At 46.2% G+C, this 25,032-nt stretch overlaps 2 protein-coding genes across 2 annotated transcripts in view; both read left to right on the top strand.

Moving 5' to 3' along the window:
- Positions 1-204: 204 nt before the first annotated feature.
- Positions 205-24,938, top strand: LOC134525054 (multiple epidermal growth factor-like domains protein 6). The gene is made up of 35 exons (XM_063355507.1): positions 205-310; positions 2,489-2,706; positions 3,252-3,503; positions 3,607-3,798; positions 5,645-5,794; positions 5,936-6,039; positions 6,516-6,733; positions 8,375-8,595; positions 8,802-8,948; positions 9,572-9,736; positions 9,935-10,086; positions 10,303-10,471; positions 10,726-10,834; positions 11,393-11,538; positions 11,914-12,039; positions 12,459-12,638; positions 12,814-13,038; positions 13,562-13,688; positions 14,021-14,220; positions 14,979-15,191; positions 16,124-16,269; positions 16,831-16,958; positions 17,828-17,960; positions 18,293-18,425; positions 18,915-19,067; positions 19,469-19,595; positions 19,771-19,982; positions 20,732-20,894; positions 21,271-21,353; positions 22,138-22,298; positions 22,525-22,666; positions 23,038-23,225; positions 23,320-23,398; positions 23,890-24,027; positions 24,812-24,938. Exons 1-35 carry the CDS (start codon positions 300-302, stop codon positions 24,853-24,855), a joined length of 5,355 nt encoding a protein of 1,784 aa, XP_063211577.1. The 5' UTR covers positions 205-299; the 3' UTR covers positions 24,856-24,938.
- Positions 24,917-25,032, top strand: part of LOC134524959 (uncharacterized protein CXorf65 homolog) — a 59,330-nt gene continuing 59,214 nt past the window's right edge. Inside the window, exon 1 of the mRNA XM_063355302.1 lies at positions 24,917-25,032. Within this exon, the coding sequence (XP_063211372.1) occupies positions 25,023-25,032 (10 nt within the window). The 5' untranslated portion in view covers positions 24,917-25,022.

Here is a 25,032-nt window from a genome sequence, read left to right as displayed (position 1 = left end):
GGTTTGGGTAGGGTTTTTAATACATTTGTACTCTTCTCCCTTTTGCAAAGATCAGTACGCAATCACAGTCTTGCGCTGTGACTGTTTGGTTCTGGCGCCTCTTAAAGGATGTCCTTGCTTCCGCCTGCTGCATCAGGTTTGTACTGTGCAAGTGCAGAGCTCTCAGCTCCATCAGGTCCTTGTGAGGCTGGCTTCTACTGCACGGGGGGCTCCACGCTGCCAAACCCCATGGATGGAGCAGTGGGGAACATTTGTCCTCGAGGCCACTTTTGTCCTGCAGGGAGTTCTTCTCCATCTCCATGTCCCCCAGGTAGGTTTGATGGCAGCTGCTGCATGCTATCATTTCTCTTCCCAGTGCCCAGTGAGCTGCTGAGCTTGTCTGAGTCCGTGCCATTGTTCTGTAGCCCTTTGTTACTTTGTGCTGAAGCATGCCCATATGTTTCCCCAAGGGACAGCTGCTATCGACAGGAAAGCTTAGCCTCTGATCCAGTGCTGTTGTATTGTAAACGTCAGTCCTAAATGTGCATTCAAACAGTAATTGCAAAACTGCCTCTGGAGCTTCTCTCTGTGGCCTGGGTGCTGCTGTGCAACGGTCAGGGGGGAAGCTCTTTGCAGAGCCCTCCTGAAGGAGAGGTCATTAAGCCAAGCACAGATAAGAGCCTCTGCCACCCTCCTTGCACAGTGAGAGCTGTCCTTTAACATAACATCACCATTAATGAGACAAAGGATTAAGTTGAATAAGAAAGATTGTGAAATGTTTGTTTCTTTCCTGGGTTAAATCTATAGTTACATTAAGCAAGTGATTGCACTGCTCAGTCCAGACCAGAAATACATGGGAATTCACTTCAGCCAGCACTCAGGACCAATGTCTCTCACACCCTTCTTATAGGAGGACTGTCATCTACTCTCCTAAGGAAGTCTGGGGACTGTTCTCCCTTGGAATTCCTCCCTAGCCAGCATCCTTTTGTCATCTTCTGCAAAAGCTGGGGCTAGTGTAGCTAGAAAGTTATTGTGTGAGCAGCTTGTGCTTCTCTCCATAGCCACTTCCAGCAGGATCTAGCATGATGCAAGAATGTGCTTTTGGTGGCTTTTTATTTTCAGGCTCCTTTTTGGCTCATCGTGGTGGCCAGTCAGCACAGGATTGCCAGGCCTGCTTCCCAGGGTGGTTCTGTTCTCAGGGTGGTCAGAGCTCCCCAGAGGGCTTGTGTAAAGAAGGATGGTTTTGCCCAGAGGGCTCCATGTCAGGCCAGCATTCAGGTAGGAATTGAGGGTTCTTTCTTTACCTAAAGGAGTTGCAGTGGCAAGATGATGTTGAAGTCTGCCTTTACTTACTGTTTTAACTTACGTTTAGAAATGGCTTGCTATTTAGATTAAAAAACGTTTTCCAAAAATTTCTCCAAGTAACACAGGTTAAGTAGTGGGTAATCATTTGTAAATACAGTAGGAAAAATAGGGGATCTTACCGAGGCAAAAAACAAGCTGAAAAAATACCTCAAGAGGAGTTTATTCCTTGTGATATTTTCACCTTTGAGAGAGCTAGTGAGAGAGAGGTTATATGCAATTGTCTATTCTCCCTTTTGTAAGGGTGATGTAGGGATAAGTGTAACTCAAATCCTGATGTTCTAGAAACACGCAGGTGGCTCTCAGTAAGGGAAAATAGTGAACCATGTGACAGTGCAGAGAGGCTGCAGCCCCTTCAGCTTTCTGAAAGGTGTTAAGGGCAACACATCTGCATGGCCGTTCGTTTAAAAGCCTAGTTCAGTGGTATGTGAACTTGGTGTTCAGAGTGCAGTACATGGGCCTCCACTGCTCAAATCTGTGTTTAGCAATGCTTTTAACAAAACCAGGGTATTTTTTTGTTCTTTATATCTTACTACATCTTCTAGTTCTAGGTTTGTGGTGATGCTTCCTCTAATGGCAGTTGTTCAGGACGTAAGCAGAGCAGTGATGGTAGAACTATATTTCTTTTTTCGCTCATAGACTATTTATGTCCTGTGGGTCACTATTGCCCCACTGGCAGCCCAGAGCCCATACCATGTCCCTCTGGAAAGTATCAGGACCAGGCTGGTAAAAGCCAATGTGAAACTTGCCCAGCAGGAATGTAAGTGGCTTCCTCTTGATGCCTTTCTTAGGAATTAGCATGTGCGTTTCCCTCTGCCTTAGGCTGCTCTGTCTGTTGTATCCTTGGCTATACAAGGCTGGTTTTCTTGTTTCTGTTTTTGTATCACCATTCCCTTTATTGTGTCATTTTCTGTATTGCAACCCGTGTATCGTAGAAAATCCATCCTGGTATGTCTGTCTGCTGGGATGGACAAAAAGGCCCTGACAGGTTGCATCTCAGCTCTCCATTTGTTTTCTTTCAAATAATTAACTTTCTTTTTATTGTGTGGTCTTAGACTGTCACTGTCATGCAGAAAGTGTTTCTTAGTCTCTGTTGCAGCAGAGGGAGAGCATGGGCTGAAGCAAGATTTTGTGGGTTTTTTGATAGGTTCTGTACTCTGGAAGACCACACAGGTGATCTCCAACAGAACTTCTCCCAAGGTGTGGTCAAACCAACAGAATGTCCAGCAGGATATTACTGCTTGTCAGGAACAAAAGCTGCCAATCAGTACCCGTGCCCCGAGGGCACCTACAGTAACCAAACTGGACTGGGAGATCCCAGGGAGTGCAAGCCTTGTCCTGGAGGCACATTTTGTGGCAGTGCAGGTAGGAATCGCGTGTGGATTAAATACAGTACTAGGCTGTTTTCTATCTAGGAGGGTCAAAAAGTTCCACCAATGGCTGAAGTGTTCTTCTGTATGCAGTTTGTATGACTTTTAAAGTGGTCTCAGGGACTCCTTGAGTAGAGATTCTTTGTGATTATTTTAAAGATTTTTACAAACTATCTTCTGTAACTTTAATTAAAGAGGCAAATAAAGGCATTTTTGTTCTAGCAAAGATTATGAAACCAAAAGCCAAGCAGCTTGGATTCTAGGACTCATTTGTTTTTGGTTGTCTCTTAGTGGAAAGAGAGGTACTGATCAGCCCCTTCTGTAAAGGTGATCTAGAAAGCTGTTTAGGCGTTTAGCTATCTGATAGTCAGTTGTGTAAGTAAAGATGGAGACTGTAGATTGAGCTTTTAAGAGAGCTAGTCACAGGCCAGTAGACTCTGAAATCATTGTGATGACAAGGCTTGTCTGGTTTGTTTAGTGTCGAAGCTGTGATTTCTGTAATGCCACTGACTTATTTGACTTTATGTTCCTTTTCTTTAGGACTCTCGTCCCTAAGCGGTCCTTGTTTGCCTGGGTATTACTGCACTTCAAAGGCACGTATACCCAATCCTGTTAACGATGAGACAGGCAACCTTTGCCCAGCAGGTCATTACTGCCCACCAGGTAGCAGCAAGCCAGAGCTATGTCCCACTGGCACGTTTTTACCTCAGTCTGGGATGGTTTACCGTAATGCCTGTCTGCCCTGCCCTGGGGGGAAGTTCTGCCAAGGAGAAGGCCTGGCCAGTGTTTCTGGTGTGTATTACATGCATCTAACGTCTTTTTTTGTCTCCTAGTTTGGCCTTTTTTATGTTCTCTGGTTGCTTAAACCTAATGCTGAAGCTTTTCTTACTTGCAGGAACATGTTATGCTGGGTATTTCTGTGATCTTGGATCCACACAGCCAGATCATAAGCGTTGCCCCCCTGGCTTCTACTGTCCTGAAGGCTCTGAATCCCCAGTCCCATGCAGCCCTGGAAGCTTCAGCTCTGACAGTGGAAAATGGCGGTCAACAGACTGTCAGCTCTGCCCAGCTGGATACTTCTGCAGGGGTGAGTCTCTGCTGGTGTATTTGGGAACTGGGGAGGTTACACGATGCAAGTCAAGATAGACACCCACTACAGCTTTATTTCTTACAAGCTTCTCCTTAGCAGATACAGGAAGAACAAACTCAGTAAGTGTGGCACATCATCTTCGGTTAGCGACAGTTTTTGCAGGATGTAAGGCACTAAGTATAAATGCCCTGAATCATTTGTCTTCCAGAACTCCCTTTGGGTTATTGGTAGCAGTCTCAGGTCACCCATAACAATTCTTGCTATTATTCCTTCTTTCTTCCTTGACTCAACCACCTTTTCTACATGTCTCATATGTCTTTGGCCTCTCAGGGAAACAAAATATCCTGGCAAACGCACTTGGTACTGGCGAGCATCCAGGGTCTCTGCTCTGAGACAGCTGCTCCTTCTCGGAGGTTCTCACCATCTGTCTGTACAAGATGTTTATTTGCTCCCCCCAACACTGATATATCTGCAGTCACACTGACAGTAACAGATTGACCCATCACCTTCCATGAAACAAAGAGGCTTTTCCTTTCTCAGGTGAGGGACTGAAGCAACAGGGAGGAAATGACTTGACTGAGCTAACGTGAGTTTATAGCAGAGCTGGAACCACAACTGAGAGCCTCAGAATCACACTTGAGCATTTTAGTTGGAAGCCTGTGTTTCCCCCAGGCCTATAATTCAGAACTGACTTTCCTGTGTGATAAGATGTTCTTTGTCTGAGGTTGAACTTCAGAGAATAGGTACATTCTGACATATGTTACAGGTGTATGATGGAGGAGGTCACGATTTCAGGGGATAAGGGTTTCCATTGTCTTTGATCTGGCAAGGGAAAAGGAAAGGCTTTGCTTTCGTTGTTGCGGGGCTGGGCAAATCCAATTCCGAAGCACTATGTTCTGTAGACTACGGCTGCCCACCTGGCCAGACTTCAGTTACTTCTATTCCCCATTGCTGTCCACAAGCTTTTACTGCCCCAGGGGATCTGCTTTTCCTATACCCTGTGAGAATGGGACATAACAGTCACAGGAGAGGAAGGACTTTTTTGACCTCTGGCCAGCAGGACTCTTCTGTGAACAGCCTAATAAAAGTGAGGAGTCTGGAGGGGGCTGTGTATTGTGATAAAAAGGGATTCCATATCGCTAAGGGCTGAGTCTTCCTGTTAGACTCAGTGGAACAAAAAAGGGTTTTTTGAATGCCATAGCTTAAGGTTCTACTAAGTCAATATTATATGGATTGGACTGGACAGATAGGCGCATCAGTTTCTGCTAAGAATGGAAGTCAAAACAGGTTTCAAAGAATACGAGGTTGTAGGTGAACAAGTAGGCTGAAGCCAAATCTTTCTTCTGTCTGGGGAAAGAAACTCCATGCCCAGGAAAATGCAAGTAGAGAAGATACTTATGTGTAGCAGCTCATGCATGCAACAGAAACGCCCAAGAAATATGGCTGCACAGGTGGGATTGAACTGCCTAGATGGGATTACTCTAATTAAACTGTAGGCAGCTCCTTTGTAGACATCTGTATCTGAGCTAGCTTTCTGTACTCCCTCTGTAGTCAATAGAGAGAAAGAGGCACTTCAAAGGTGCAGTTTATCTTTCTCATTTTAGACGTCTGCTTTCGGATGAGATGAATTGCATCTGAAGTGCATTTCCTCTGGAAATGCTGTTTCTCTCCAATTACTGCAATGGGAATGTGAACAACTAAACAGAAGTACACACGATGAATCCTGTGTCCTGGGTCTGGCTGTACTAATAGGGGAGGAAGGCTAACTGTGGTGATAGAGAACGACATTGCCTGTCACCTCTTGTAATGTCTCCCAAGCAAGATGTGGTTCTTTGTATCCTAGGTGCTGGAGCACATACTCCTGAGCTGTGTCCTGCTGGGTACTTCTGTCTGCCAGGTACCAACTTCAGTACAGAGCATCCATGTCCAAAGGGTACCTTTGGCCCCAGCACTGGTGCCACTAGTGAGTCTGACTGTGAGCCCTGCCCAGCAGGTACGTAGGGACTTGGCACAAGAAACCCAGGGGGCATACATGGGAAGATTGGGGAAAATATGACTTCTGCCTTCATGTTATTGACTCCACTGATCTTCTGTGCAGGCCCTCACACTGAAACTGCTTTTCTGTGCGTTTTAGGCATGTATTGCTCAGCAGCAGGTCTGTCACAGCCTTCTGGATTTTGCTATTCAGGTTATCATTGTGCCAAGGGAGCCACGAGCCCAGCCCCCTTTAAACACAGGGTGAGTGAGTGCCAGGCAGCAGCACAGTATATGCAGTGACTGGGGCACAAGGACTGGACTGTCACAATCTTGCAGCTTCTGATGTAACATTTTCCAGGCACGACTGCTCTGTATGGGGTTGCTCGTGCCTTTTACTGCTGCCCTTGAGGGCTTCTCAGATGTAGTGACATGCTGCTCTTAATGTCTGATGGAGTATGTTGCTGCCTACTAATAAATTCTGGCCAGACCTCCGTTTCTGGAGATTGCACTGGAGTGTGCTGTCTAATATCGCCTCCAGAAGGTGGCATCAGGGATAGGATAGCCACGTCTCAGCAGCCAGTACCTTTTTTTGTGCCAGCCATGGTCTTTGTTTAGTTTCACTGGCAGCAAACTTGTAGGACTCAGCTCCTATGTGCCCTTTCCAGACCCTGCCTCTGTAGTACGTTGCGATAAATCTTCTTTTGATAACACTTTCTCTCTGTATTTTTCTGATACAGGTGGAATCTTCCAGCCTTGGTCTGCCTGGTAATGACATCTGTCCTGCCGGGCATTTCTGCCCCAGTGGTACAGGGTATCCTGTGCCCTGTCCTCCTGGATCCTTTTCTACCACAGTGGGCCTGGAGGCAAAAGAACAGTGCCAGCCCTGCCCAGCCGGGCGGTATTGCAGTGGGGCAGGGTTGTCTGATCTGGCCCAGGCACCGCTGTGTAATGCAGGGTATGGTGAGACAGTCTCTTGTTAATGGAAAAATACAGCTGGCAGGATTGCTATAGGTTATAGTAGAGGGACATCCAAACGGAAAGATACTGGGCCTGAATATGTGTTGTCGAACGCTTTGTGTGCAAATATTTGTACTCAAGAGCAATAAAACCTCAAAGACTTTGTTCTTAGACCTTTGGGTCAGCTATGTAGCATCTAGTGATCTCAGTAGACGTTTCAGAGCCATTCCTTTCCCCTTTATGTTTGCTTATCATTCTGTTTCAGCCTTAAACATGTTTTTTCACTGTTTTCACCGTAGGCTTAGTGGATTACAGATCCCTTATTTAGCCTCATAACCGCACTTGCTGAGAATTTGACCTGTGCATCTTTTTCCTTCTGTGTTTTATCTCTCTGCCACAAGGTGGTGCAATAACCAGGGACAAGGTAGCAGTTCCAGCCTGAATAAGGCAAGCAGAAAAGTGCCATTAGCAATACTTGTGCATTTCATGAGTATACCTCGTAGCAAGAGACTACAGAAGCTCGGTTTATTTTATCTGTGAAAGAGAATCTTAGGACTGGTTTCACTGTAGCGTAATGAGATTTTGTGAGGAAAGATTTCTGATAGCAGATGGCTCTTGAATCTAATGGAAAAAATCATAATGAAATTTGTCTAGAAGTCAAAGCTGAGCTCAGAATATAAGTGAGGGCTACATTTGGAATGACTAAAAATAATTAGCCATGGAAACAGGCTTCTAGGGAATAAGAGGGATTTGCCACGTCGCAGACTAATTTCAGGCCTTCCCAAAAATTCCTTTATCCCTAGAAAGATGTTACAGCTTGGGTGTAAGGTTTTCTAGGCTGAGTGGTAATGAATATTACGTGATTATAAATGACCCTCGACTTCCAAAATCTGTGAAGTTCTTGCCTTCCAACAGGGTACAATTTGTGCTTTACCCACGTTGCTTTTCAACACCTCTACCATGTAGCATCGTCGCTTCTCATAGCCTGCTGTTCAGTCTAACTAGATCTTGCTTCCAGGCAAAAACCCCACAGCTTTGCTGTTCTTTTGTTCAGTGCTGTTCCTTTTGCACTTAGTCATTTGCCTTAAGGACTAGGAATTGTTTCTTCTTCAGAAACTATGTCCTTTGAATCCTTGTCTATAGCATACGCTCGGATCATGGCTCTCATTGCCTTGTTGCTTAGCTCTTATGACCCCTAATAGTTTTCATATTTCCTCATCTTTATTTGTTGTGAGGGTGTGGGAGGGAAGCAGTAAAGGGAAGAGTCAATGATGGTGATAAAGCAGAGGCCTACAGGAAGACTGGGGATAAAGTGAGACTTAAGCAAAGACAGCAGGAACTGAATGCATGGGCCCTGTGCTTTGAAGTAAAAAATCTTTAATTTTCAAAGGCTTTTCTTTCCAGAATGAGAACACTTTCTAGTCAGCTTAGTGAAAAAAAGCCTTTTACCAGGATTTTCAGGCGGGCACTAAATTACAGATGCAGGGGGGAAGTTGTTAGCACAACTGACATAAACCACATTTTCAAGGGATGTTTCTTAATGTACTGACCCTTGGTTCTTGATTAGTGCCTCCCCTACCTATTGCCTCTGAACAGGGCTGTGAGTTCATTGTTTTGGGTCTGAATCCTCTCTCTACAGGTATGTTTGCCTGGAAGGAAACTCTGCTCCCTGCCCTTCTGATGGGATTCGTGGATACAGATGTCCCAGTGGCTTTTACTGTCCTGCGGGCACTGGGCTGGAACTGCCCTGTGAGCCTGGCACGTTCAGCCCTGTGCCTGGGGCAAGCGTCTGCCTGCCTTGCCCAGCTGGCATGGCCTGCAGCAATGCTGCCACTGTCGAGCCACTCAGCTGTCCCAGAGGTGAGCAATACAAGTATGCAGCAAAACCCCTAACACATGAATGGGAAGAGGTGTGATGGGTGCCTGCACAACTCTGTGACTCAGCCATAGCAGTGGTTCTTTCTAGGGAACGGGGAATTTGCCGTTACTTAGAGCAAGCTCAGCATTCCCACCTCTTTCTCGGTTGTTTCTTGAGCAGTGTCTCATTCGCCTCTCTCAATGTACAGGTTACTATTGTCCAGTTCGGACTGCTGTCCCACTGCCGTGCCCCGAGGGGACGCTGAACACCTTGGAGGGGGCATTGGCCCCCACTGCCTGCAAGCTGTGCCCTGTGGGGAGGTACTGCAGAGGAGATGCTAACTGGGAACCTGATGGTGAGTTTGGTTAATAACAGAGATTCAGGGCTGAAGGATGCGGGGTAGTAGAAAACATATCTCAGTGAGCAGAGTAAAGGTTATTGGAGGGTACCTTTCTACCCTATGTCTGTGCCTGTCAGTCATTTCTTTTCTCTGTTTCATTCTTTTAACAGAGCGTTTGTTTTGGATGTTACTTTTATGTTACTGCATTACTTTCCTTGTCTCCCTTAGCTTTTTCCACTTTCCCTTTTTTTGCATTTAACCCTTTTATTGCATTTAACCCTTTTATTGCTCTTCTTTCTGTCCTCATAAATCCTTCCCCTCCCATTTAAGCACAGAGTAATTTTCACTGGGCCAAAATGCACAGATTGGACACATGAAAAGAAGGGAGGCAGAACTCTTTTCACAGAAAACAAAATATGGGGAACCAGTTAGAGAAGTGAGAAGGTGAGCAAATGCTAAATGAGGTCAGTGCAAGTAAAAAAAGGAAGTGATAGAGGCCAAAGATTGATGGGAAGGAGGGAAGGCAAAGCAAAGGTGATCCCTCTCCTCTCCTACTTTTGAGGATTTGAGGAGGTGCCTTTTTCTGAGCACGGTGCTGTGGGCTGGCAATTGCCACCCTCTCTGTTCTTGCATGACAGGTCTGTGTTCAGCTGGGTACTACTGTGAAGGAGGAGCCACTGATGCCATTCCACATGAGACACCTGCGTTCCCGCTCAATGGGCCCTGCCCACTTGGGCACTATTGTCCAGAGGGTACTCATTTCCCAGTTGCCTGCCCAGTTGGGACCCTGAACAATGCCACAGGTGAGTAGCACTTCACCCACAGGTTTCTCCTGTGGCCCACAGTGATCGGGGATTTCACTGCTGGCAGCCATGGTCGGGGGGTGGCCTGATGGTGGCAATGTGCTATCAATTGAAATACGTGCTGATGGTGCTGTAACTGTACTGGGTATGCTTTCATCTCCCCCTGTCATTGGCCTTGACTTTTGGTTTCCTCCTCAGGTGGTACCTCCCCAGAGAGCTGTGTGCCTTGCTTTCCTGGGTATTTCTGTGCTAGCATTGGTTTGAGTTCTCCAACAGGACCTTGTACTGAGGGGTTTTACTGCCCGGCAAACTTCAGCTCTGTCAGCCCCACAGCATTCCTCTGCCCTAAGGTATTGCTTAGTGACAGCTGGGCAGTGAAGGAGGTGGGTCTCAGCTCTGGGCAGGAGGTGTTTGTGGCAAAGGGTCACACATGCGCAATTGAAATGTTGATGACATCCACACGGAATGTTGCCCTAGGCTTTGGTAGTTCTGGGATTCACCCTTTACACAGACGTTAAGTTTGCCACCATCTCCATGTAATCCCCTTCCTTCTCTGTCATTGGCAGGGTCACTTCTGCCAGTCAGGGGCAGCCCACCCAACGCCGTGCCCTGCTGGGGAATACCAGCCGGCTGGAGGCTCTGCTTCCTGCGTTCCGTGCCAGAGAGGATTCTACTGCCAGGAGCTGGTGGCAGGAGACCCCAAGCGCTGCCCGCCACATTCTTACTGTCCTGCAGGTACACTGAAACTTTCAGACCAGCTATGCCAGGGATTCAGATGTCGTGTTGCCTCACTGTGATCCCAGAGTTGTACAAACCTAATGTGCGTCTTCCTGCATGCCAGGTGATGAGGAAGCGGCAATGAGCAAATGTGGCATAGTCACCGCCTTTCTTTCTGGGAGTCATTTGTTATGCTCTGATATGGTTCTAGAGTCTTTCAGATCACAGCAGTCTCCTAGGGTTTTTTATCATCTCTGCCGTCTCCCTTTCAGGCACACGGGTTCCTCTCACGTGTCCTGAAGGCACCTTCACTCCTGCAAATATGACTGGTCTCTGGAATGAGAAGGAATGCTTGCCTTGCTTACCTGGTCACTACTGCAGGTTATGATTCATTTCCATCTAGCATTTTTTCACTTTGTCTTAAGCAGTTTGGCATCCTTGTTTTGTACTGATAAGTCACTGCTAAGTTCCCCCCATCTTCTCTTCCACATCTCCCTCATTCATAGAAAAGAAATACAAGCTTAGATACAGCTTTGAGGTACAGAGGTGATGGATCTGTGAATTTTGGGAGGCATCTTAAAGCAGTCCGACATCATTGTCATGATACAAAAAGCATCTGAAAGAGATAATGGGTAGCATTTGTGAAAACGTGAAAGTAATCCAGAAAGTCCAGCCTAGTGGAAAGACTTCCACAATTTCATCTAAAGCTATTTGCCCGTGTTCATGGAATTTAAACCCAAAAGTGCCTGGCTCACTCTAGTAATCTGCATGTTTTTTGAAGTGGAGAAAATGGGTCTATTTTCTCTCTCATATCAGCATAAGTTGTTATTTTTTTGCTGCAGACTTCACAGAGTTCATTGAATCGATACTTGCTCTGCTTCTGCACCAAATCTTTAGCAGCAGGTAGTATGTAAACTCTTACTGTCCTCTCTGCTCCAGGTATGGACGGCTGGAGGGAAAGTGTGCTGCTGGATATTTCTGCCTTGCTGGGAGCTCTCAATCTACTCCACAGGGCCACAGCTTTTCCTGGCGCTTCCTGGCTGGGTGCCGCTGGGGTCAGGTGTGTGCAGGGCTGTGTCCTGCAGGTAAGTGAGAATTCCATTAGTTTTTAAAGTATAGAGTATTGACTTACTTCTAACTAACTGGAGAGCATCTGTTATCTTGCATAATACGTTGTGAGCCCTTCTTTGAAGTTGCCATTGCTTACTGGTTTCCTCTGTTTTTACATCTTTTGAACAAAGAGGTGTGTCTGACCAAAAAGGCTGCCTTGAATTTATGGTGCTAGGCTGCTGGTCCAGAAAAGTTTGAATGCTGTTGATTTGGCTCTCTATATGCACATCAGCATCCCAACAGCTGCATAGATGTTTGTTCAACAGCAACAGGAGGCTCTAGCTGAGTCATTTTTTCCATTAGAGGGCTTTCATATTTTACTTTCATCTCTTTCCCATCCATTTCTGTAGGTTTCTACTGCCCAGAGGGATCTGAGGTACCTGTACCATGTCCTGACAATACTATTAGAGATGTTCCAGGGGCTGTGAAGAGAGAGGACTGCCTGCCCTGTCCACCGGGCCACTGGTGCAAAGCAGGTTGGAATTCAGGGGTGAACAGTGAGGGGAGGGAATGTGAGTTTCTTTTCAAGAGGGTTGTATGTATCCCTGAGTCTGGTAAGGCTAGCTTTGATAGCAGACGCTGCATTGTGGAACAGTCCTTGTAGTAGGACACGCTGTTTCTGGTGATGAGTTCTAGTCTCTGCAGAGAAAAGAGGCATTTCACACCGTTAATATAATGTGCTGTTCCAGCAAGCATTGGAAATGGAAAGCCTGAGATCACAATCAGTCTCCAAATATCCCTGTATGCCATCTGTCAGAAGAGGGGCTTGGATTGTGGAGGTGGATTGTACACATAGGTGCAGTAGTTCAGGAAGGACACAGGGAGGACACAGAAGAAAGGTGTTCCAATTACAATGAAAAGATGACTCCTTAAAGCCTCACTTTCTGCTTGTTAGGGGATTCAGAGGCCTATCCCTGTCCATCAGGACACTATTGCTTTGGAGGCAATGGCAGTGACCACAGTAGTCTCCTGGCACCTCAGAAATGCCCTCCGCAAACTTACCGCAAGCACCCAGGAGCTCAGAGCCTGACAGATTGCCAGCCATGTCCTCCGGGCTATCGCTGCCCCTTATCAGGTAAGTGCCAGGTTAAAGCCAGCCCTTTCCCACCTCTAGAGCTGATTACAAAACTCCTAAGATGAGATGGGGAAAAGGAGAAGTAATTCATGTTCACAGCAAGCTAAACGCCCTTCTCTAAAGCCCCTCCTGGCCATTCAGCCTTCCTTTCTTCATTCCTTTCTCTTCCTAACAGGTTTGACCAGGTTTGAGGATTATCCGTGCCCCCCTGGATACTGGTGCCCTGGTAAAGGGGATGCTTTCCTTTGTCCGGCTGGCACTTCCAGGATCCAGCCTGGTGCAAAATCATTGGAAGAGTGTGATCCCTGCTCACCTGGATACTATTGCCCGGATCCAGCACAGACAGGGCTGCCTAACACCCAAGGACTACCTTGTAAACCTGGCTATGAATGCCCAGCAGGTGATATGACCGTGCTCCTTTGTTTTCTTTATTTGCAGCCATTTCTGCATCTAGATGGCTGAACGGTGCGCAGCAGGCACAGCCATAGCATTTAGCAGCGACTGTAGTCCCATTTGTGCAGCAGGCCTCCTAGGACATGGTCACTGATGGAGTGGCTTTAGAAGTGGCATTATTACCCTGAATCCTTTTCCTGGGTTTTGGCCTTTGAATTCCCATCTCCTGTTTCTCAGCCCTCTCTCCCTGTTCTCATTTAGCTGAGGTTCCCAAAGGAACTGCTCTGGGCCTAGAAAAGGAGCACATACCTTTCACCATCCAGGGCTAGGCATTAAGGTGTTAGCATTTCATGCTTAACAGCAAACTGGTTCCCAACAGATCTGTGCCCTTTTGCGAGCAACAGGAAAAGTGCAGTGTTTATGGACAGTCATACTTAATAAAAGGCCCCTTGCTCACTGTCTCCCCAACTCATACTCTCCTGTTCTGGGAATGTCACATAATCACTCACTGTTTCCCCTTTTTTCATCAGGTTCAGTAAATCCAAAGCCTTGCAGTCCTGGCCTATACTGTGGTGCTCACACAGCCGTGCCTTCTGTGTGCCCTGCTGGGTATTACTGTCCTGAAGGATCGTCGACATACAATAGCCCTGAGCAGCTGTGAGTACCTACCATGTTTGGTGCAGCCAGCTTTAAGTTTCTAAGAACTCTGATTATTGTGAAACGTGCCTGTGATAAAACCTGAGTTAAGGCTTCAACCACCATCTTTGTGCATTGTGCAAAAGCAAAGGTATCTTTGCAATTACAGTTATGGATTTGGTGACTGCTAAGACTTAAGAGGGTGATTTATGATTTCTATTAGTTAGCTTGAGCCTGGAACCAAATGAGAACCATTTTTAATTTTGCCCTCGTTTTGCACTGGTCACTGAATCCAGGAATCATAACATTTTCAGAGACTTTCTTCCCTCTTCCTGCCTTGTTTTGCCTTCCAGGTGTGCGTTTCCCTATTACTGTCCCCTAGGCAGTGCACATCCACTGCCTTGCGAAGGAGGGTATATGGCCCTCAACTTGCCTGGTCCAAGGGATTCATTTGAGAAATTCTGCAGAATCTGCGAGGCAGGCACCTATCGTAGTGACTCTCTCATCACGGCCCCCTGTCAGCCCTGCCCAGCAGGCTTCATCTGCCCACAAGGTGAGTGGAGCTACCATGGAGGAGTGGGGCAAGAAATAGCAGCTTAAATTGTAACCAGAAAGTTTTATGTGGGAAAAGCTCTCAGTCCTCTATGGTTACAAATCCCTGGTGTGAGCTGTCACGTTATTTTGTTGAGCATTTGTTGTGGTAGGTTTTTATGAGAGTTTAAAGAAATGGGTCGAAAACGGTTTGGATATTGGTGTCCTGTCTCTTAGGGATGACCTCTCAGGCCCTTGTGAGCCCTCTTTTCTCTAATTTTATGACTTAGCTGAGGGAGCCTGTAGTTATTCTATGAGAAGGGTAGAAGGGTTTGAAGTTTGCTGTGTGACAGCCACTGATGCTGCTTGCAGCCTGGTGGGTAAGGATGCAGGAGAAATAGCTTTACAAGCATTCGAAAGCCTCTGTTGGCTGGGATCCTCTGTTAAGTTCACTGACATGTTAGTTCCTGCTGTATAGCATGGAGGAGATCACGCTTACCCCGTCTTCCCCTGGGATTTGTCCAGTGAAATAGCTGGGACAAAAAAATCAAGATTTGTATTTAAATATAAAGAAATCAAATTGAAAAATGCTGAGTGTTGATTAACTTTATATATAGATACATGTATATTTGTATATATTTGTTTGTTTGTCTGTACACATATATAGATGTGTGTGTATATGCATAACTGGAATAAATAAGTAGTCTCTGCCTATCTTTTAGCACTTGCTTGGGTCCTTAAGCAGTGTCTGTGTCTGAGGTAGCCCACCACTTTCCCTAGGCAGTGAGAGTTACCACAAGAAGCCTTGCCCCAGTGGCTATTACTGCCCTCCTCTGGCATCTGCCCCTCTGCCCTGTCCCCCGGGGACCCATGGGAGCAGCACCTTTGCAAAGCATGTAGAGGATTGCCAGGCCTGTCCTGCTGGCACCTTCAATCACCTTCCTGCTCAGGCTGCCTGTTTCCCCTGTGGCAGCTCTTCTTCTTCCCAGCCTGGTGAGTTGCTGTTTGTGAGTGAAACTTTCAGCTCAGTTAAGAGAAAAACTGAAAAGGGAATCACCTAGAAATGTGATTCCCCGACATGGTTTCACGATGGACCGCAAGCCCTGGGGTCCTCATGATAATGTGTGTGCTAACAATGCTCAGCTGCTCTTCTTCTGTCCCACACAGAAGGAGGATTCCATTTGCAAAGCTGTCTTTTGTTCTCTTACGCTCTGTTAGCTGCAGGGATTTGATCTCATCTTCTTCAAAGGAAGGAAGAGATGAGCAGCCCTACTAATTCTTGTTCTATCATTGCTTTGAAAGCAGGGAAGTTACACCAAGAGTACTTTCGCCCTGAATTAGGTATCTTGCATTAAGTGTAGGTGTGCTTTTGAGCCAAAATTGGGCACTGTAACTGTGTCCAGCCTGGGCCAAAATGAAGTGGGAAAAGGCTAGAAAAGTGGAAGGTATAGGCAGCTAAGCACAGCAGAGAGTGCATGTGCTTTACTCAGTGTACTGTGCAGTACTGTACCAGCATTTTAAATCAAGTGGATTTGAGAGTGTTGAGGCACGAGAGAGGGGCTTGGCCACCTTGATTGACAGGGTCCTTACCCTGTCCAGTGCCTTAATGTACAAATTAATGGAGTGCTTGTCAAAATGCTGCCGCAGCTGGGCCTTTCTGCATCTCTTGTTAAATGGACACTTCAGGAAACGGTCTAATGATTGTGTTGGTGGTGCAAAAGGCAGGCTGGCTCCAGCTGGCTTTCCTGTCGGCTCAGCTCTGCTGTGCCTAGTGGTGCAGCAGACTCCAGGAGTGTCACTAAAATGAGCAGTGTGATTTGATCAAAGATTATTCAGCACAGGAGCTGCTCCTTTGTGGTGAGCACAGTTTTTGTGAACTGTATTCCCTACCCTGATTACGACTCTAAATCCACCTCTTCTCTAAGGTGCTACCAGCTGTACCTGCCGTGGCCTGAACCGGGCTTTCCAGCAGTCGGATGCTTCCTGTATCTGCCAGGCAGGTTACGTTTACTATGATGAGAGAGGCAAGAAAGACCCTGATGGCAACAGCGATCAGGACTGCCGACCTCAGGTAAAGTCTGGCTTCAAAACAAAGTTGTTGCGTGACCCACAGGAGAAGGAAAGTACTTGAGTGCTTTAGGCCCTCTCTCAGGGTGTGTACGTGTGTGCAATCTGAGCTCAGTTCTCTGGGCTTCTGCAGACACAAGCAAGTCCTTTAGTTGTTTTGTTTGAGACCCTTGACCCTTCCTTGGAGGATAATGGCATGGTTTTCCTTACTAGAGCCTTGTGAAGTGAAATTTGTAAGGGCTGCAGGCAAAAGGTGCTTCCATGCTACAGCAGTGGGGAGCAGCCGAGTGTCTCAGATGACAGATGCAGGAATTTAAGCCTCCGTATTGTTACTATGGAGTTCTTTATTAGACCTGCTTTGAGGAATTTGGATGGGAAGTGAAATCGTTGTGATCTTGCTTCCATGCTTTCCAAGTTGTCTTTTAACAGCCCTTGTTGGATTTCCTTTACGTTGAATGTCAGCAGTGTGGGTGAGGGAGGAAGAGAATTTGAGGGGTGCTGTATCTCTATTGAAATGCTAGAGCTTGTCTGGTTTCATATTTTTGGATGAGTGTTGTTCTTCCAGGTGGATGAGCTCTGTGCTCCTGGAGAGGTCCGTCTAGCATCTACACGCCAGTGCGTTTTTCCTGAGCGATATGACTGCTCTCCGTCTTGTGGGCCTGCAGGTGGAGAGATTAATGCAGAGCTGGGCATGTAAGTCTCAGCCCAGCCTCTCCTTAAGAAACACTTCACAATTAGTTCTGACTGGCTGAGTTACTGATCGCATTGAGGTCATTCTAGCATAGAGCTGTGGGAGGTGGTTTTGAGAAACTTTCCATTGCTGGAGTTCCTTTCTGTGAAGATACTGGCCTTCAGTCCTCATTCATTGGCCTTGTTACTCTACCTGGAGAGTATGCCTGTGTTTTTAACCTTACCTAGGGAGTTTGTGTACTTGGCTGGAGACACCAGAATGAACACTGAGTGACAAAGTGAGGGTGGACAGAGCTGACATTTTCCGAGGTAGACCTTTTCCACGTACCTCAGGTCAACTCCCCTAAAGTGGATCATCACTCTATCACATTTAGACCAGAACTGAGGGAATTGGTCCTCATTCCCCACCCCCCTTTTAATGCTGACTAAAACACTGAAGATAGTTCTTGTCATATGATGCTGCTTTTTGTCAATGAACTTCTGTATTGCAAAATCTCCTCCTGACGTGGATTGCAGAGTAATCTAAGTGTGTTAAAATTATACTTTGTTGCTTTCAACCATTTTCTTAAAGCAGAACTTTAGGGAGGGATGTATAATGCCCTGTTACAAGACTGAAGTTGATCTCTATTAGAGACCAACAGAGGCTTGTTAGAGAGTGGGGTATGACATTTTGGCCTTTCATGTGCATTGAACAGCAGACACATTACTGGATGAGATGGACTGTTGAGTTTGCTCTATCCTGTTTTCCATGGATACACAGTAGACCCACTTATTGTGTAGATTGTAAGATACTGGGGCTAGCCTGACCATCAGTATGTTGTGGCTGTTTGCTCAGGATCATCAGTGGTCAAGACTTTTTGCCTGCTTTATAGATGTCACTGCAAGCAGTATGTCTCTGCTGAGGAGCTCTGTGACCAGCTGTGTTTGCTGAGAGCCCCACAGATCTCCTTGGGATTTGGCATCAATAGAGAGCTGCTTCTGAGGATGAATGATGGAGAAATGAGGGTAAGTATGGGGTGGGGGAAAGCTTTCTCAGCGTGCAAGTCTGGAGAGAGCCCTTATAGGTTACGTTTAGGGACTCCTGGAGGCGGAGGTTGCAGAAGGCTGTGAAGCTGTGAGCAGAGAGAAGGAGGTGATGCTCAATATGTCTCATTACCCAGGGTACTGATCAGGCATCAGGTTGGTGCATTACTGAGAAATGATGGTTCCCGAATGGTGGGGAAAAAATCTCGCTCTAGCGTAGTCTTGTACAGCTGAAGGTGAGGTTGATCACAAAGCAGGATCTGAGTCCAGGGTTGATTGTATCAGTGATCAGTGTTCCCCTCTGCTTTTAATAGGAAGTGGCAAACGTTCTGGGCCCAGACGAACACGTGCAGAAAAGCCAGCGGGTGCATTTGGTTCTGTTTAGTCCTGCTGGAGTGCTGGGTTTCATTGTCTCCAGCACAGAGGCGCTGGATGCATTCCTGACAGGTAGGGCTTGAGAGCCCCTGAGAGTGAACCTAAGTTCCAGCCAGCCAGAGCCATTCATTTCCTTTCAGGTTGGCACAGCAAGTGGACAGCAAGTTGGCACAGGGGGAATTTATTGTCAGACATTCCAAACTATTTAGAAAGTAGGGAGACATCTTGTCCTATCTGGGAGTAAACAGTGGGGACCTGCACTGGCTGCACAGTTAGCTCCCTGGGAACGGGTCAAATAAAGATCGTAGGATGATTTTTGACCTTCCAAGGAACTAACAGGAAACTCCATTTGGAGGCAAATCTATTGACAAGTGTGTGCTGGCTCCTGATTTCCAGTTGCTCCTCATCTATGGCAGTGTGACTGAGAGCAGAATTTGGCCTTGTAAGCTGTAATTGCCCACAGATACAGAAGATTTTGTTCTTTATTGCCAAAGTTTAGGTGTTTTCACATGCTGCTCATTTTGCAGAATTCATTCTGGTTTTTTCTGTTTCTGGTGGCAGGAGATTTTTCATCAGATCAGTTGCTAGAGAAAGGTTATCGAGTCCAGAGGACTTCTTCCAAAGATATCCGTGCCTTGCCCCTCATTCCTAACCCAGTAGTATGTTTGGAAGCAGGAGACACAATCCTTTTTCAGCTTAGCATCAATTCCCACAGTAAGTGTTGCTGGGTCTGGGTGCTCTTTGCAGATATATGTGTCCAGACCTGTTCAGAGCAATGACTCTACATTTGGTAGTGCTGCATGTGTGAGTGCATTGCTTCACTTCCCTGTCTGTTTTGCCCTCAAGGGATTCCAGAACTTTAGTCTAGGCTCTGCCGGTGACTTACCTGGTGTTTTTTTACTTTTTGACTGGACTTTTGTAGAATAGAGATAACATTTTTCCCCTGTTAGAAACCGTAAGTCTCTGTTGGGCAGCAATGCATACCTCAGTTAAGTGAGTTGACACTGCACGACCCTGTAAAAGAAATGCAGTCACATAGTTTTTTGCCAGACCAGTGTCAGCTGCCCTAACTGAAGTGGGTCTGAGTTTCTGACACTGTGCTGAACTGTTCCCAGATCGTGCATCCAGCCATTACCCTGTTTATCAGAAGCAGCATCTCTATAACAGCAACCCAAGCTGGGATTTTGGACCCTTCCGAAGGCTAGACCACCTCATCCAGGAGACTCACCTCAACGTCTCCTGGTAATATCTGGTGTGATTAATAGTGCATGTGTTATGGGCGGGACTTGAGAGTGAGCTTTTCACAGAATCGGCACGTCCTTGGTAGTGAAGCAGTATGTGAAAACATCAAAGTTTGGGGTGTTCAAGTCCATGTATTTAACCATCAAGCTGTGCTTTCCTTACTTCTCTGCTTTAGGTTTGCCCATGTTTTCCTGGAGTCTGGGACGTACGTTTTCAGGGATAGGACCATTCAGGAACACTTTCTGATTGTCACTGTGAATGAAGCAAATGTGGGCTGTGACCCCAGAGATGTGTCCTTCCAGCCCTCTTCTCTGTTCCAGCTGACCAGACATGGGGTTTTGAAGCAACAGGATCTGAACTTAGCTCCTAATTGGGCTGCTATCACAGGTACAGCCAAAAAAATTGATACCTATCTTGAACCTTGATGCTTAGCCATGATCTCTCTTGTACGTCTTTGTGTATGTTTAAACAAAAAATGTTATTTATTTTTTTAAAATACCATCAAACCACTGGCATTGTTAGCTTTAATCCCTTTCTCCTGTGGAACTCCCCTTCCCGAAGTTCACTGCTGTCTAGCCAAGAACCTGCCTGCATAGGAGCTTGAAGGGGAGAGAGAGGGAATGAGCAGTTGTGTTTCTCCCCACACCCTGCTTGAGGAATTCAGGTAGTAGAGGGCTTTGTTTTCCTTGGCTTGAAAGCAGAAAGTGCCAGCGCGTTTCCGTGATAAACTAAACTGAAATTAAATGCATCATTTAAAAGTTCACTGAAGGCTAAACACAAGGGCATTTAAGGTCTTCCCTCAAAGCCATACCTCTCTGTAAGTGCTGTGCACATACCAGTCCCTTGTCCATCAGCAAGAGGACAGTAAAGCAATAGAAATGAAAGTGTGGCTTGCAAGCATGATCCTCAGTTCTGTCACCTTCAGCTACCAGTGCTGAAAACATTTTGCCTCCTTGCCTGCATGCACCAGATCAGCAAAGGGAGAAGCAGGAGCTCGTGTCATGAATATGAAAGTTGCTAAATGTTGGTTTTGTGTGGGAGGGAGTGTTTAGTGAGGTGTAAAAGGGAGACTGTGCTATTGATGCACGCTGCTTCCTGCGTGTCTCACTTCTTGCCATCTCTCTTGGCTTCCCCAGCGGTTCTCTTTGTTCTGGGCTTCCTAATTGTGGTGCTGACAACCCTGGCTATAGTGCTTCAGCCTGCTGTGCCTATCATTAGCCCCCTGAAGAGCTGGAAGCCACGATGGAGGAGCCTGGGCGAGCCACACATCCCACCAGAGTACATCCTCCTTAAAGACAGGTAAACCGCCTCTGCATGGAGCAAAGGAGCTCAAACCTTGATAGTACAGAAGCATGTCCTATTGCACTTAGTGACTGTCTCAGTCTACGATGCTGGACTTCTTGTCAGCTTTACAGTACACTGAGTTTCTAGCTGCACAGGGAGTTTCTTGGTATTACCTAGGAGTTCCCCAGTAGTATTCCAGCTCTCTTCCAGCTCTGTTGTGATCTGCACAGAGTATTATTGCTGGATTACCTGTCCCAGGCTTCCCCTGTGTGTTTTGACTTAAATCTAGGCAAGAAACCTATCCTGCTTGAACTAGGCTAGGGATACTGCAGTATCTGATTTTACTGAGAAGAGTGAGATGCTCTTCACCCTCTTCTGTCATTCCCTCTAGCCTTCAGTTCTATCAGATGGTTGGTCCTCATGGTTCTGGAGAAGATGCTGGCTTTGGAGAGAAAGGAGCTGTGCCTAATGCAGGTGAAGTGCTGTGCCAACCCCAGCTGTTCTGACGTTGGCTTCTTCCCACTTGCTCTCCATTCTGTTGTCTACTCTTAACTCTCTAGTATGGTATTTTGATACCTACTTGCCCAGAAATTTGTGCACACACACGAGGTCACACAGGCATTTTGGCTGCTCTGCACTCAATGTGTTTGCACACATTTAGACACACAGACACACACCACTCACGCTTCCATTCTAGGTTCATTTGCTTTCTTCAGCTGTGGGGTGTAACCTCTGTCATTGGAGGGTTAGTGTTTTCTTCCTTGTGAGTTAGGAGGGTAAGTGGCCAACCCTGAAAAGTCATTTAAAACAACAGTGGGTTCAAATGACAAGTGAAGAAAATAAACATATTTAAAAATATTTCCTTGGGTTCTTCTGTTGGTCATTCTATTCTCTGAAGGCACGTGACTCATGGGCCTTCTGGGGATGACCTCAGCTTGGGAATTTCAGGGTGTTTGCAGGGTACAGCAAGTCTAGAGCCCAGCAGATGGCACCATCTAGTGATGAGGATAACAGCTTACAGAAAAGTAGCGCCCTGACGGTTTACTGAACAAGTTAAGAGTTGATAGTAATGCTCTGTCATCCTCCCCTCACTAACATCCTCCCCTCTCTTACATCTCTTGCCTCATCCATTTTCCTCCTTCACAGCACACAAAACGGACACAGTGCGCTCCTGTTGATAGGCACTGCCCCTTCTGGGAAATAAACTAGAATAGACTTGTGGCCAGTGGTGGAGTGTGAGACTTACGTTGTGTTTCAGGAGAGCGTTTTGCACTGAGAGTTCTGGAGGATTTCAGTGTTCGCACGCTGTACGATAAGCTGGAAGATCAGAATTTGCACCTTACATCTCAGCTGGCAAAGCACAGGATGGATGTGTTGGTGTTTTACAACGGCATCAGCCAGCAGATTCAAAGTCTAATGGTTAGTGTGAAGAAACAATTGAGGGAAGTCTTGGAACTGGGAAATTTGTAAGAGAAGTGGTTGCCCTGAAGTGGCAATTTACTGAGGGATAGGTCTTAGTCCTTTCGGTACCTTATTCTGGCATAAAATAGTTTATGCTAATCTGTGTTTTGATATGAGAGGCAGAATGTGGAATGAGTGGATTGTGAGGCTCGCAAAGTATAATAGTGCTTATTTCTGTAAACAGGACATGGTGCAAGCACTGGACTCTGAAAGCCTGAAAATCTTCGCCAGGCAAAGGACTGGTGGGCATCAACCTGCAGACAGCAGCTGGGCAGCAGCGGGCGTTGAACAATATGATGAACGCTGTAGCAACAACTTCCAAGCAGGTGAGAGAATCAGAGTGCAGAGCAAGAGAGAAGCACAGTGTAAGGGGTAGCATCCTAAAAATTAAAAGTTAAAAAAAAGGCATGGCTCATACGCATGAGAAGAGTTCCCACAAGATCGTGTCTTTCCGTGTTGTGGTTCTGTAAGAACTGACAGCCTGTCTTCGTGCCAGTTCAATGAGAAGACAGGTCTGTCAGCTTAGGAATGGGTAAGCAACAGAGTTACTTGGAAATGTTACAGCGTGAGGCATCTTGGAGCCATCTTGTGGCATTTCCAAAGAAAGGTTCTTACTCTTGCTTTTGCTCTGGAGATAATTACAGTTCTTCATGTGGTTCTGTGGAAGTCCGCTTTAATTGCTTGTCGGGTTCATTAGGTGCTCCGTGGCAAGAGGCAGCAGAGTTAATGAAAGCTTTGGAAATGCTACTTGGGAATGCTCTATACAAGAACATAGCTGTGAAACGAGAGATGGAGCAGAAAGTCCAAGGACAGGATGTGGTGGCAGTTGTACCCTCACTGGGCAGCCTGGCCAGTGAAAGTAAATCAGAAGTAGTGGAAGGGCAGGTGAGTTGCAGTTGTCTGTTATTGTGACATCTCTCACCTTTCTGCTAGATTTTCCACATAACCATTTCTTTAACTATTGGGCCTTATCCCACAGGATCGTGAGCTGCCTCAGCAATGTGAGCTCTTTAGTAGGACAGATGCTTTTTTCAGCTTCCCTGGACACGAAGATCATGGTAAGGGCAGTGACTTAGTTGCGGGTGCCATGGGTGGTTTTCAGAGATCAAAGTAGAAGGCTGATTAAGTGAAGTCTAGGTTAAGAGAGGGTATGTACGTTTGCTAACAGAGCAAATGTATAATTACTTTTTCTTATTTATGCTATTTCTTACTTATGTACATTTTTTTTGCTGAGGTGGAGAACTGAAATTTCTCCAGTTCAGGAAAGCCACTTCTGCTTCCTCTGTAAGAGGGAAGTCAAGAAGCTTTTGTCCCCACAGACCCTTTACACTGATTTATTAAACGACCACCTATAGGGAAGAGAAGGGTGTCGTTATACTAATTACATGCTAATATGGGGAGCTCAGAAAAATTCTGTACCATCAGTTCTGTGATCCTCACAGCCTCTGGGTTGGCATTCTGTCTGCTCAATACACGTATGTTGCAGTCATCCAGCCATGAAGAGCCTCCTCTTCCTTTAGGCTTAAAAGTGATCCCTCGTTTTCTTCAGGTTTAGATCTCCATTTGGCTTATCTGACTGAGTTGGAGGTGGAGGGCCTGATAGCAGCTTCCCCCCTTGCCAAGACTCTGTGTGAGATCAAACAAGCTTTGGTAAATCTGCAGCAACCTTCAGACCGCGTTAATCCAGGTAACAAACCTTCGTCTGTGTTGCAGTTTCTGTTTCCCTGTAGTGAGTAGGATGTAAGATTACAAAGTGGGAGAAGTTGTCTCTCATCCTTGGTGCCGTGGTAAAACTCACACGCAAACGCCTGCTGTTGAGCTGCAGGTCGTTGAAAAGAAGTCACCACAAGGTCAATAAGCAGACCAAAGTGCTTGGCTAATTCACATATGTAGACTTGTTTCTTCCTTTCTGTCACCAGGTACTTAGAGAAACAGGGGATTTTTGTTTCTTATGAATTCATTTGTTAGAGCTTTTTTGTTCCTCACAAAAGGTTTCTGGGAAAAACGTCGTAATGCAGCCAAGATCCGTTATCTCAGGGATTAATTTACCAGCAAGAGAATAAGGCAGCTGGTTCTCTTCACGTGTACTGGCTTATAGCAGTAAATAAACAAAGAGTTAAAATAAGCAGGATGCCTTCTGAACTGAATGTTTTCCTCAAGCTGTTGCTGAATTTTCAGATTGTGATGCTTAGAGTTTGAAATTATTACTGGTGCGGTGTTGTTGTAATTAGGGATGCATCGTTTGCATTATTTTGAAATTCAGATCCAGTGAGCTTTGCAAAGGCCTGAACGTACTGTCAATGTGCAGCTTGCCACATACTCTAGAGTCACTGAGTAAGCGTACAGTGCTGGCAGTATTCCTGTCCTGGTTTTTTGCCCGTTAGACTGGGCTGTCTTAGTGGGGGCATAGCAGTCCCTTGATGCTGTCCACTGAACTTGCACTCTGCTTATGTTTTGAATTTCTGTAACAGAGCGCAAACATGAAACAAGCGTGGGGAGCTCAGCCCTCTTCTGAGCTGCTGGATTCTTGGGCCACAAAGAGGGATGAAGCTCTGCTGCTGGAAATAAAGAGGAGCTGCATTGCTGAGAGGATTGAAGAGACGCAAGCAGAAGTATTTCATCTTCTGCAAAGTAAAACAGCCACCAGCTCGTTTTCTTGAGGAACTTAGCTTATCCTTGGCAATGGCTAAAG

Source organism: Chroicocephalus ridibundus, chromosome 18 (assembly GCF_963924245.1).
Source record: "Chroicocephalus ridibundus chromosome 18, bChrRid1.1, whole genome shotgun sequence".
Classification (NCBI taxonomy): Eukaryota; Metazoa; Chordata; class Aves; order Charadriiformes; family Laridae; genus Chroicocephalus; species Chroicocephalus ridibundus.
Note: the sequence above shows the minus strand (reverse complement) of the source record. Positions and strands in the feature narration are given on the sequence as shown.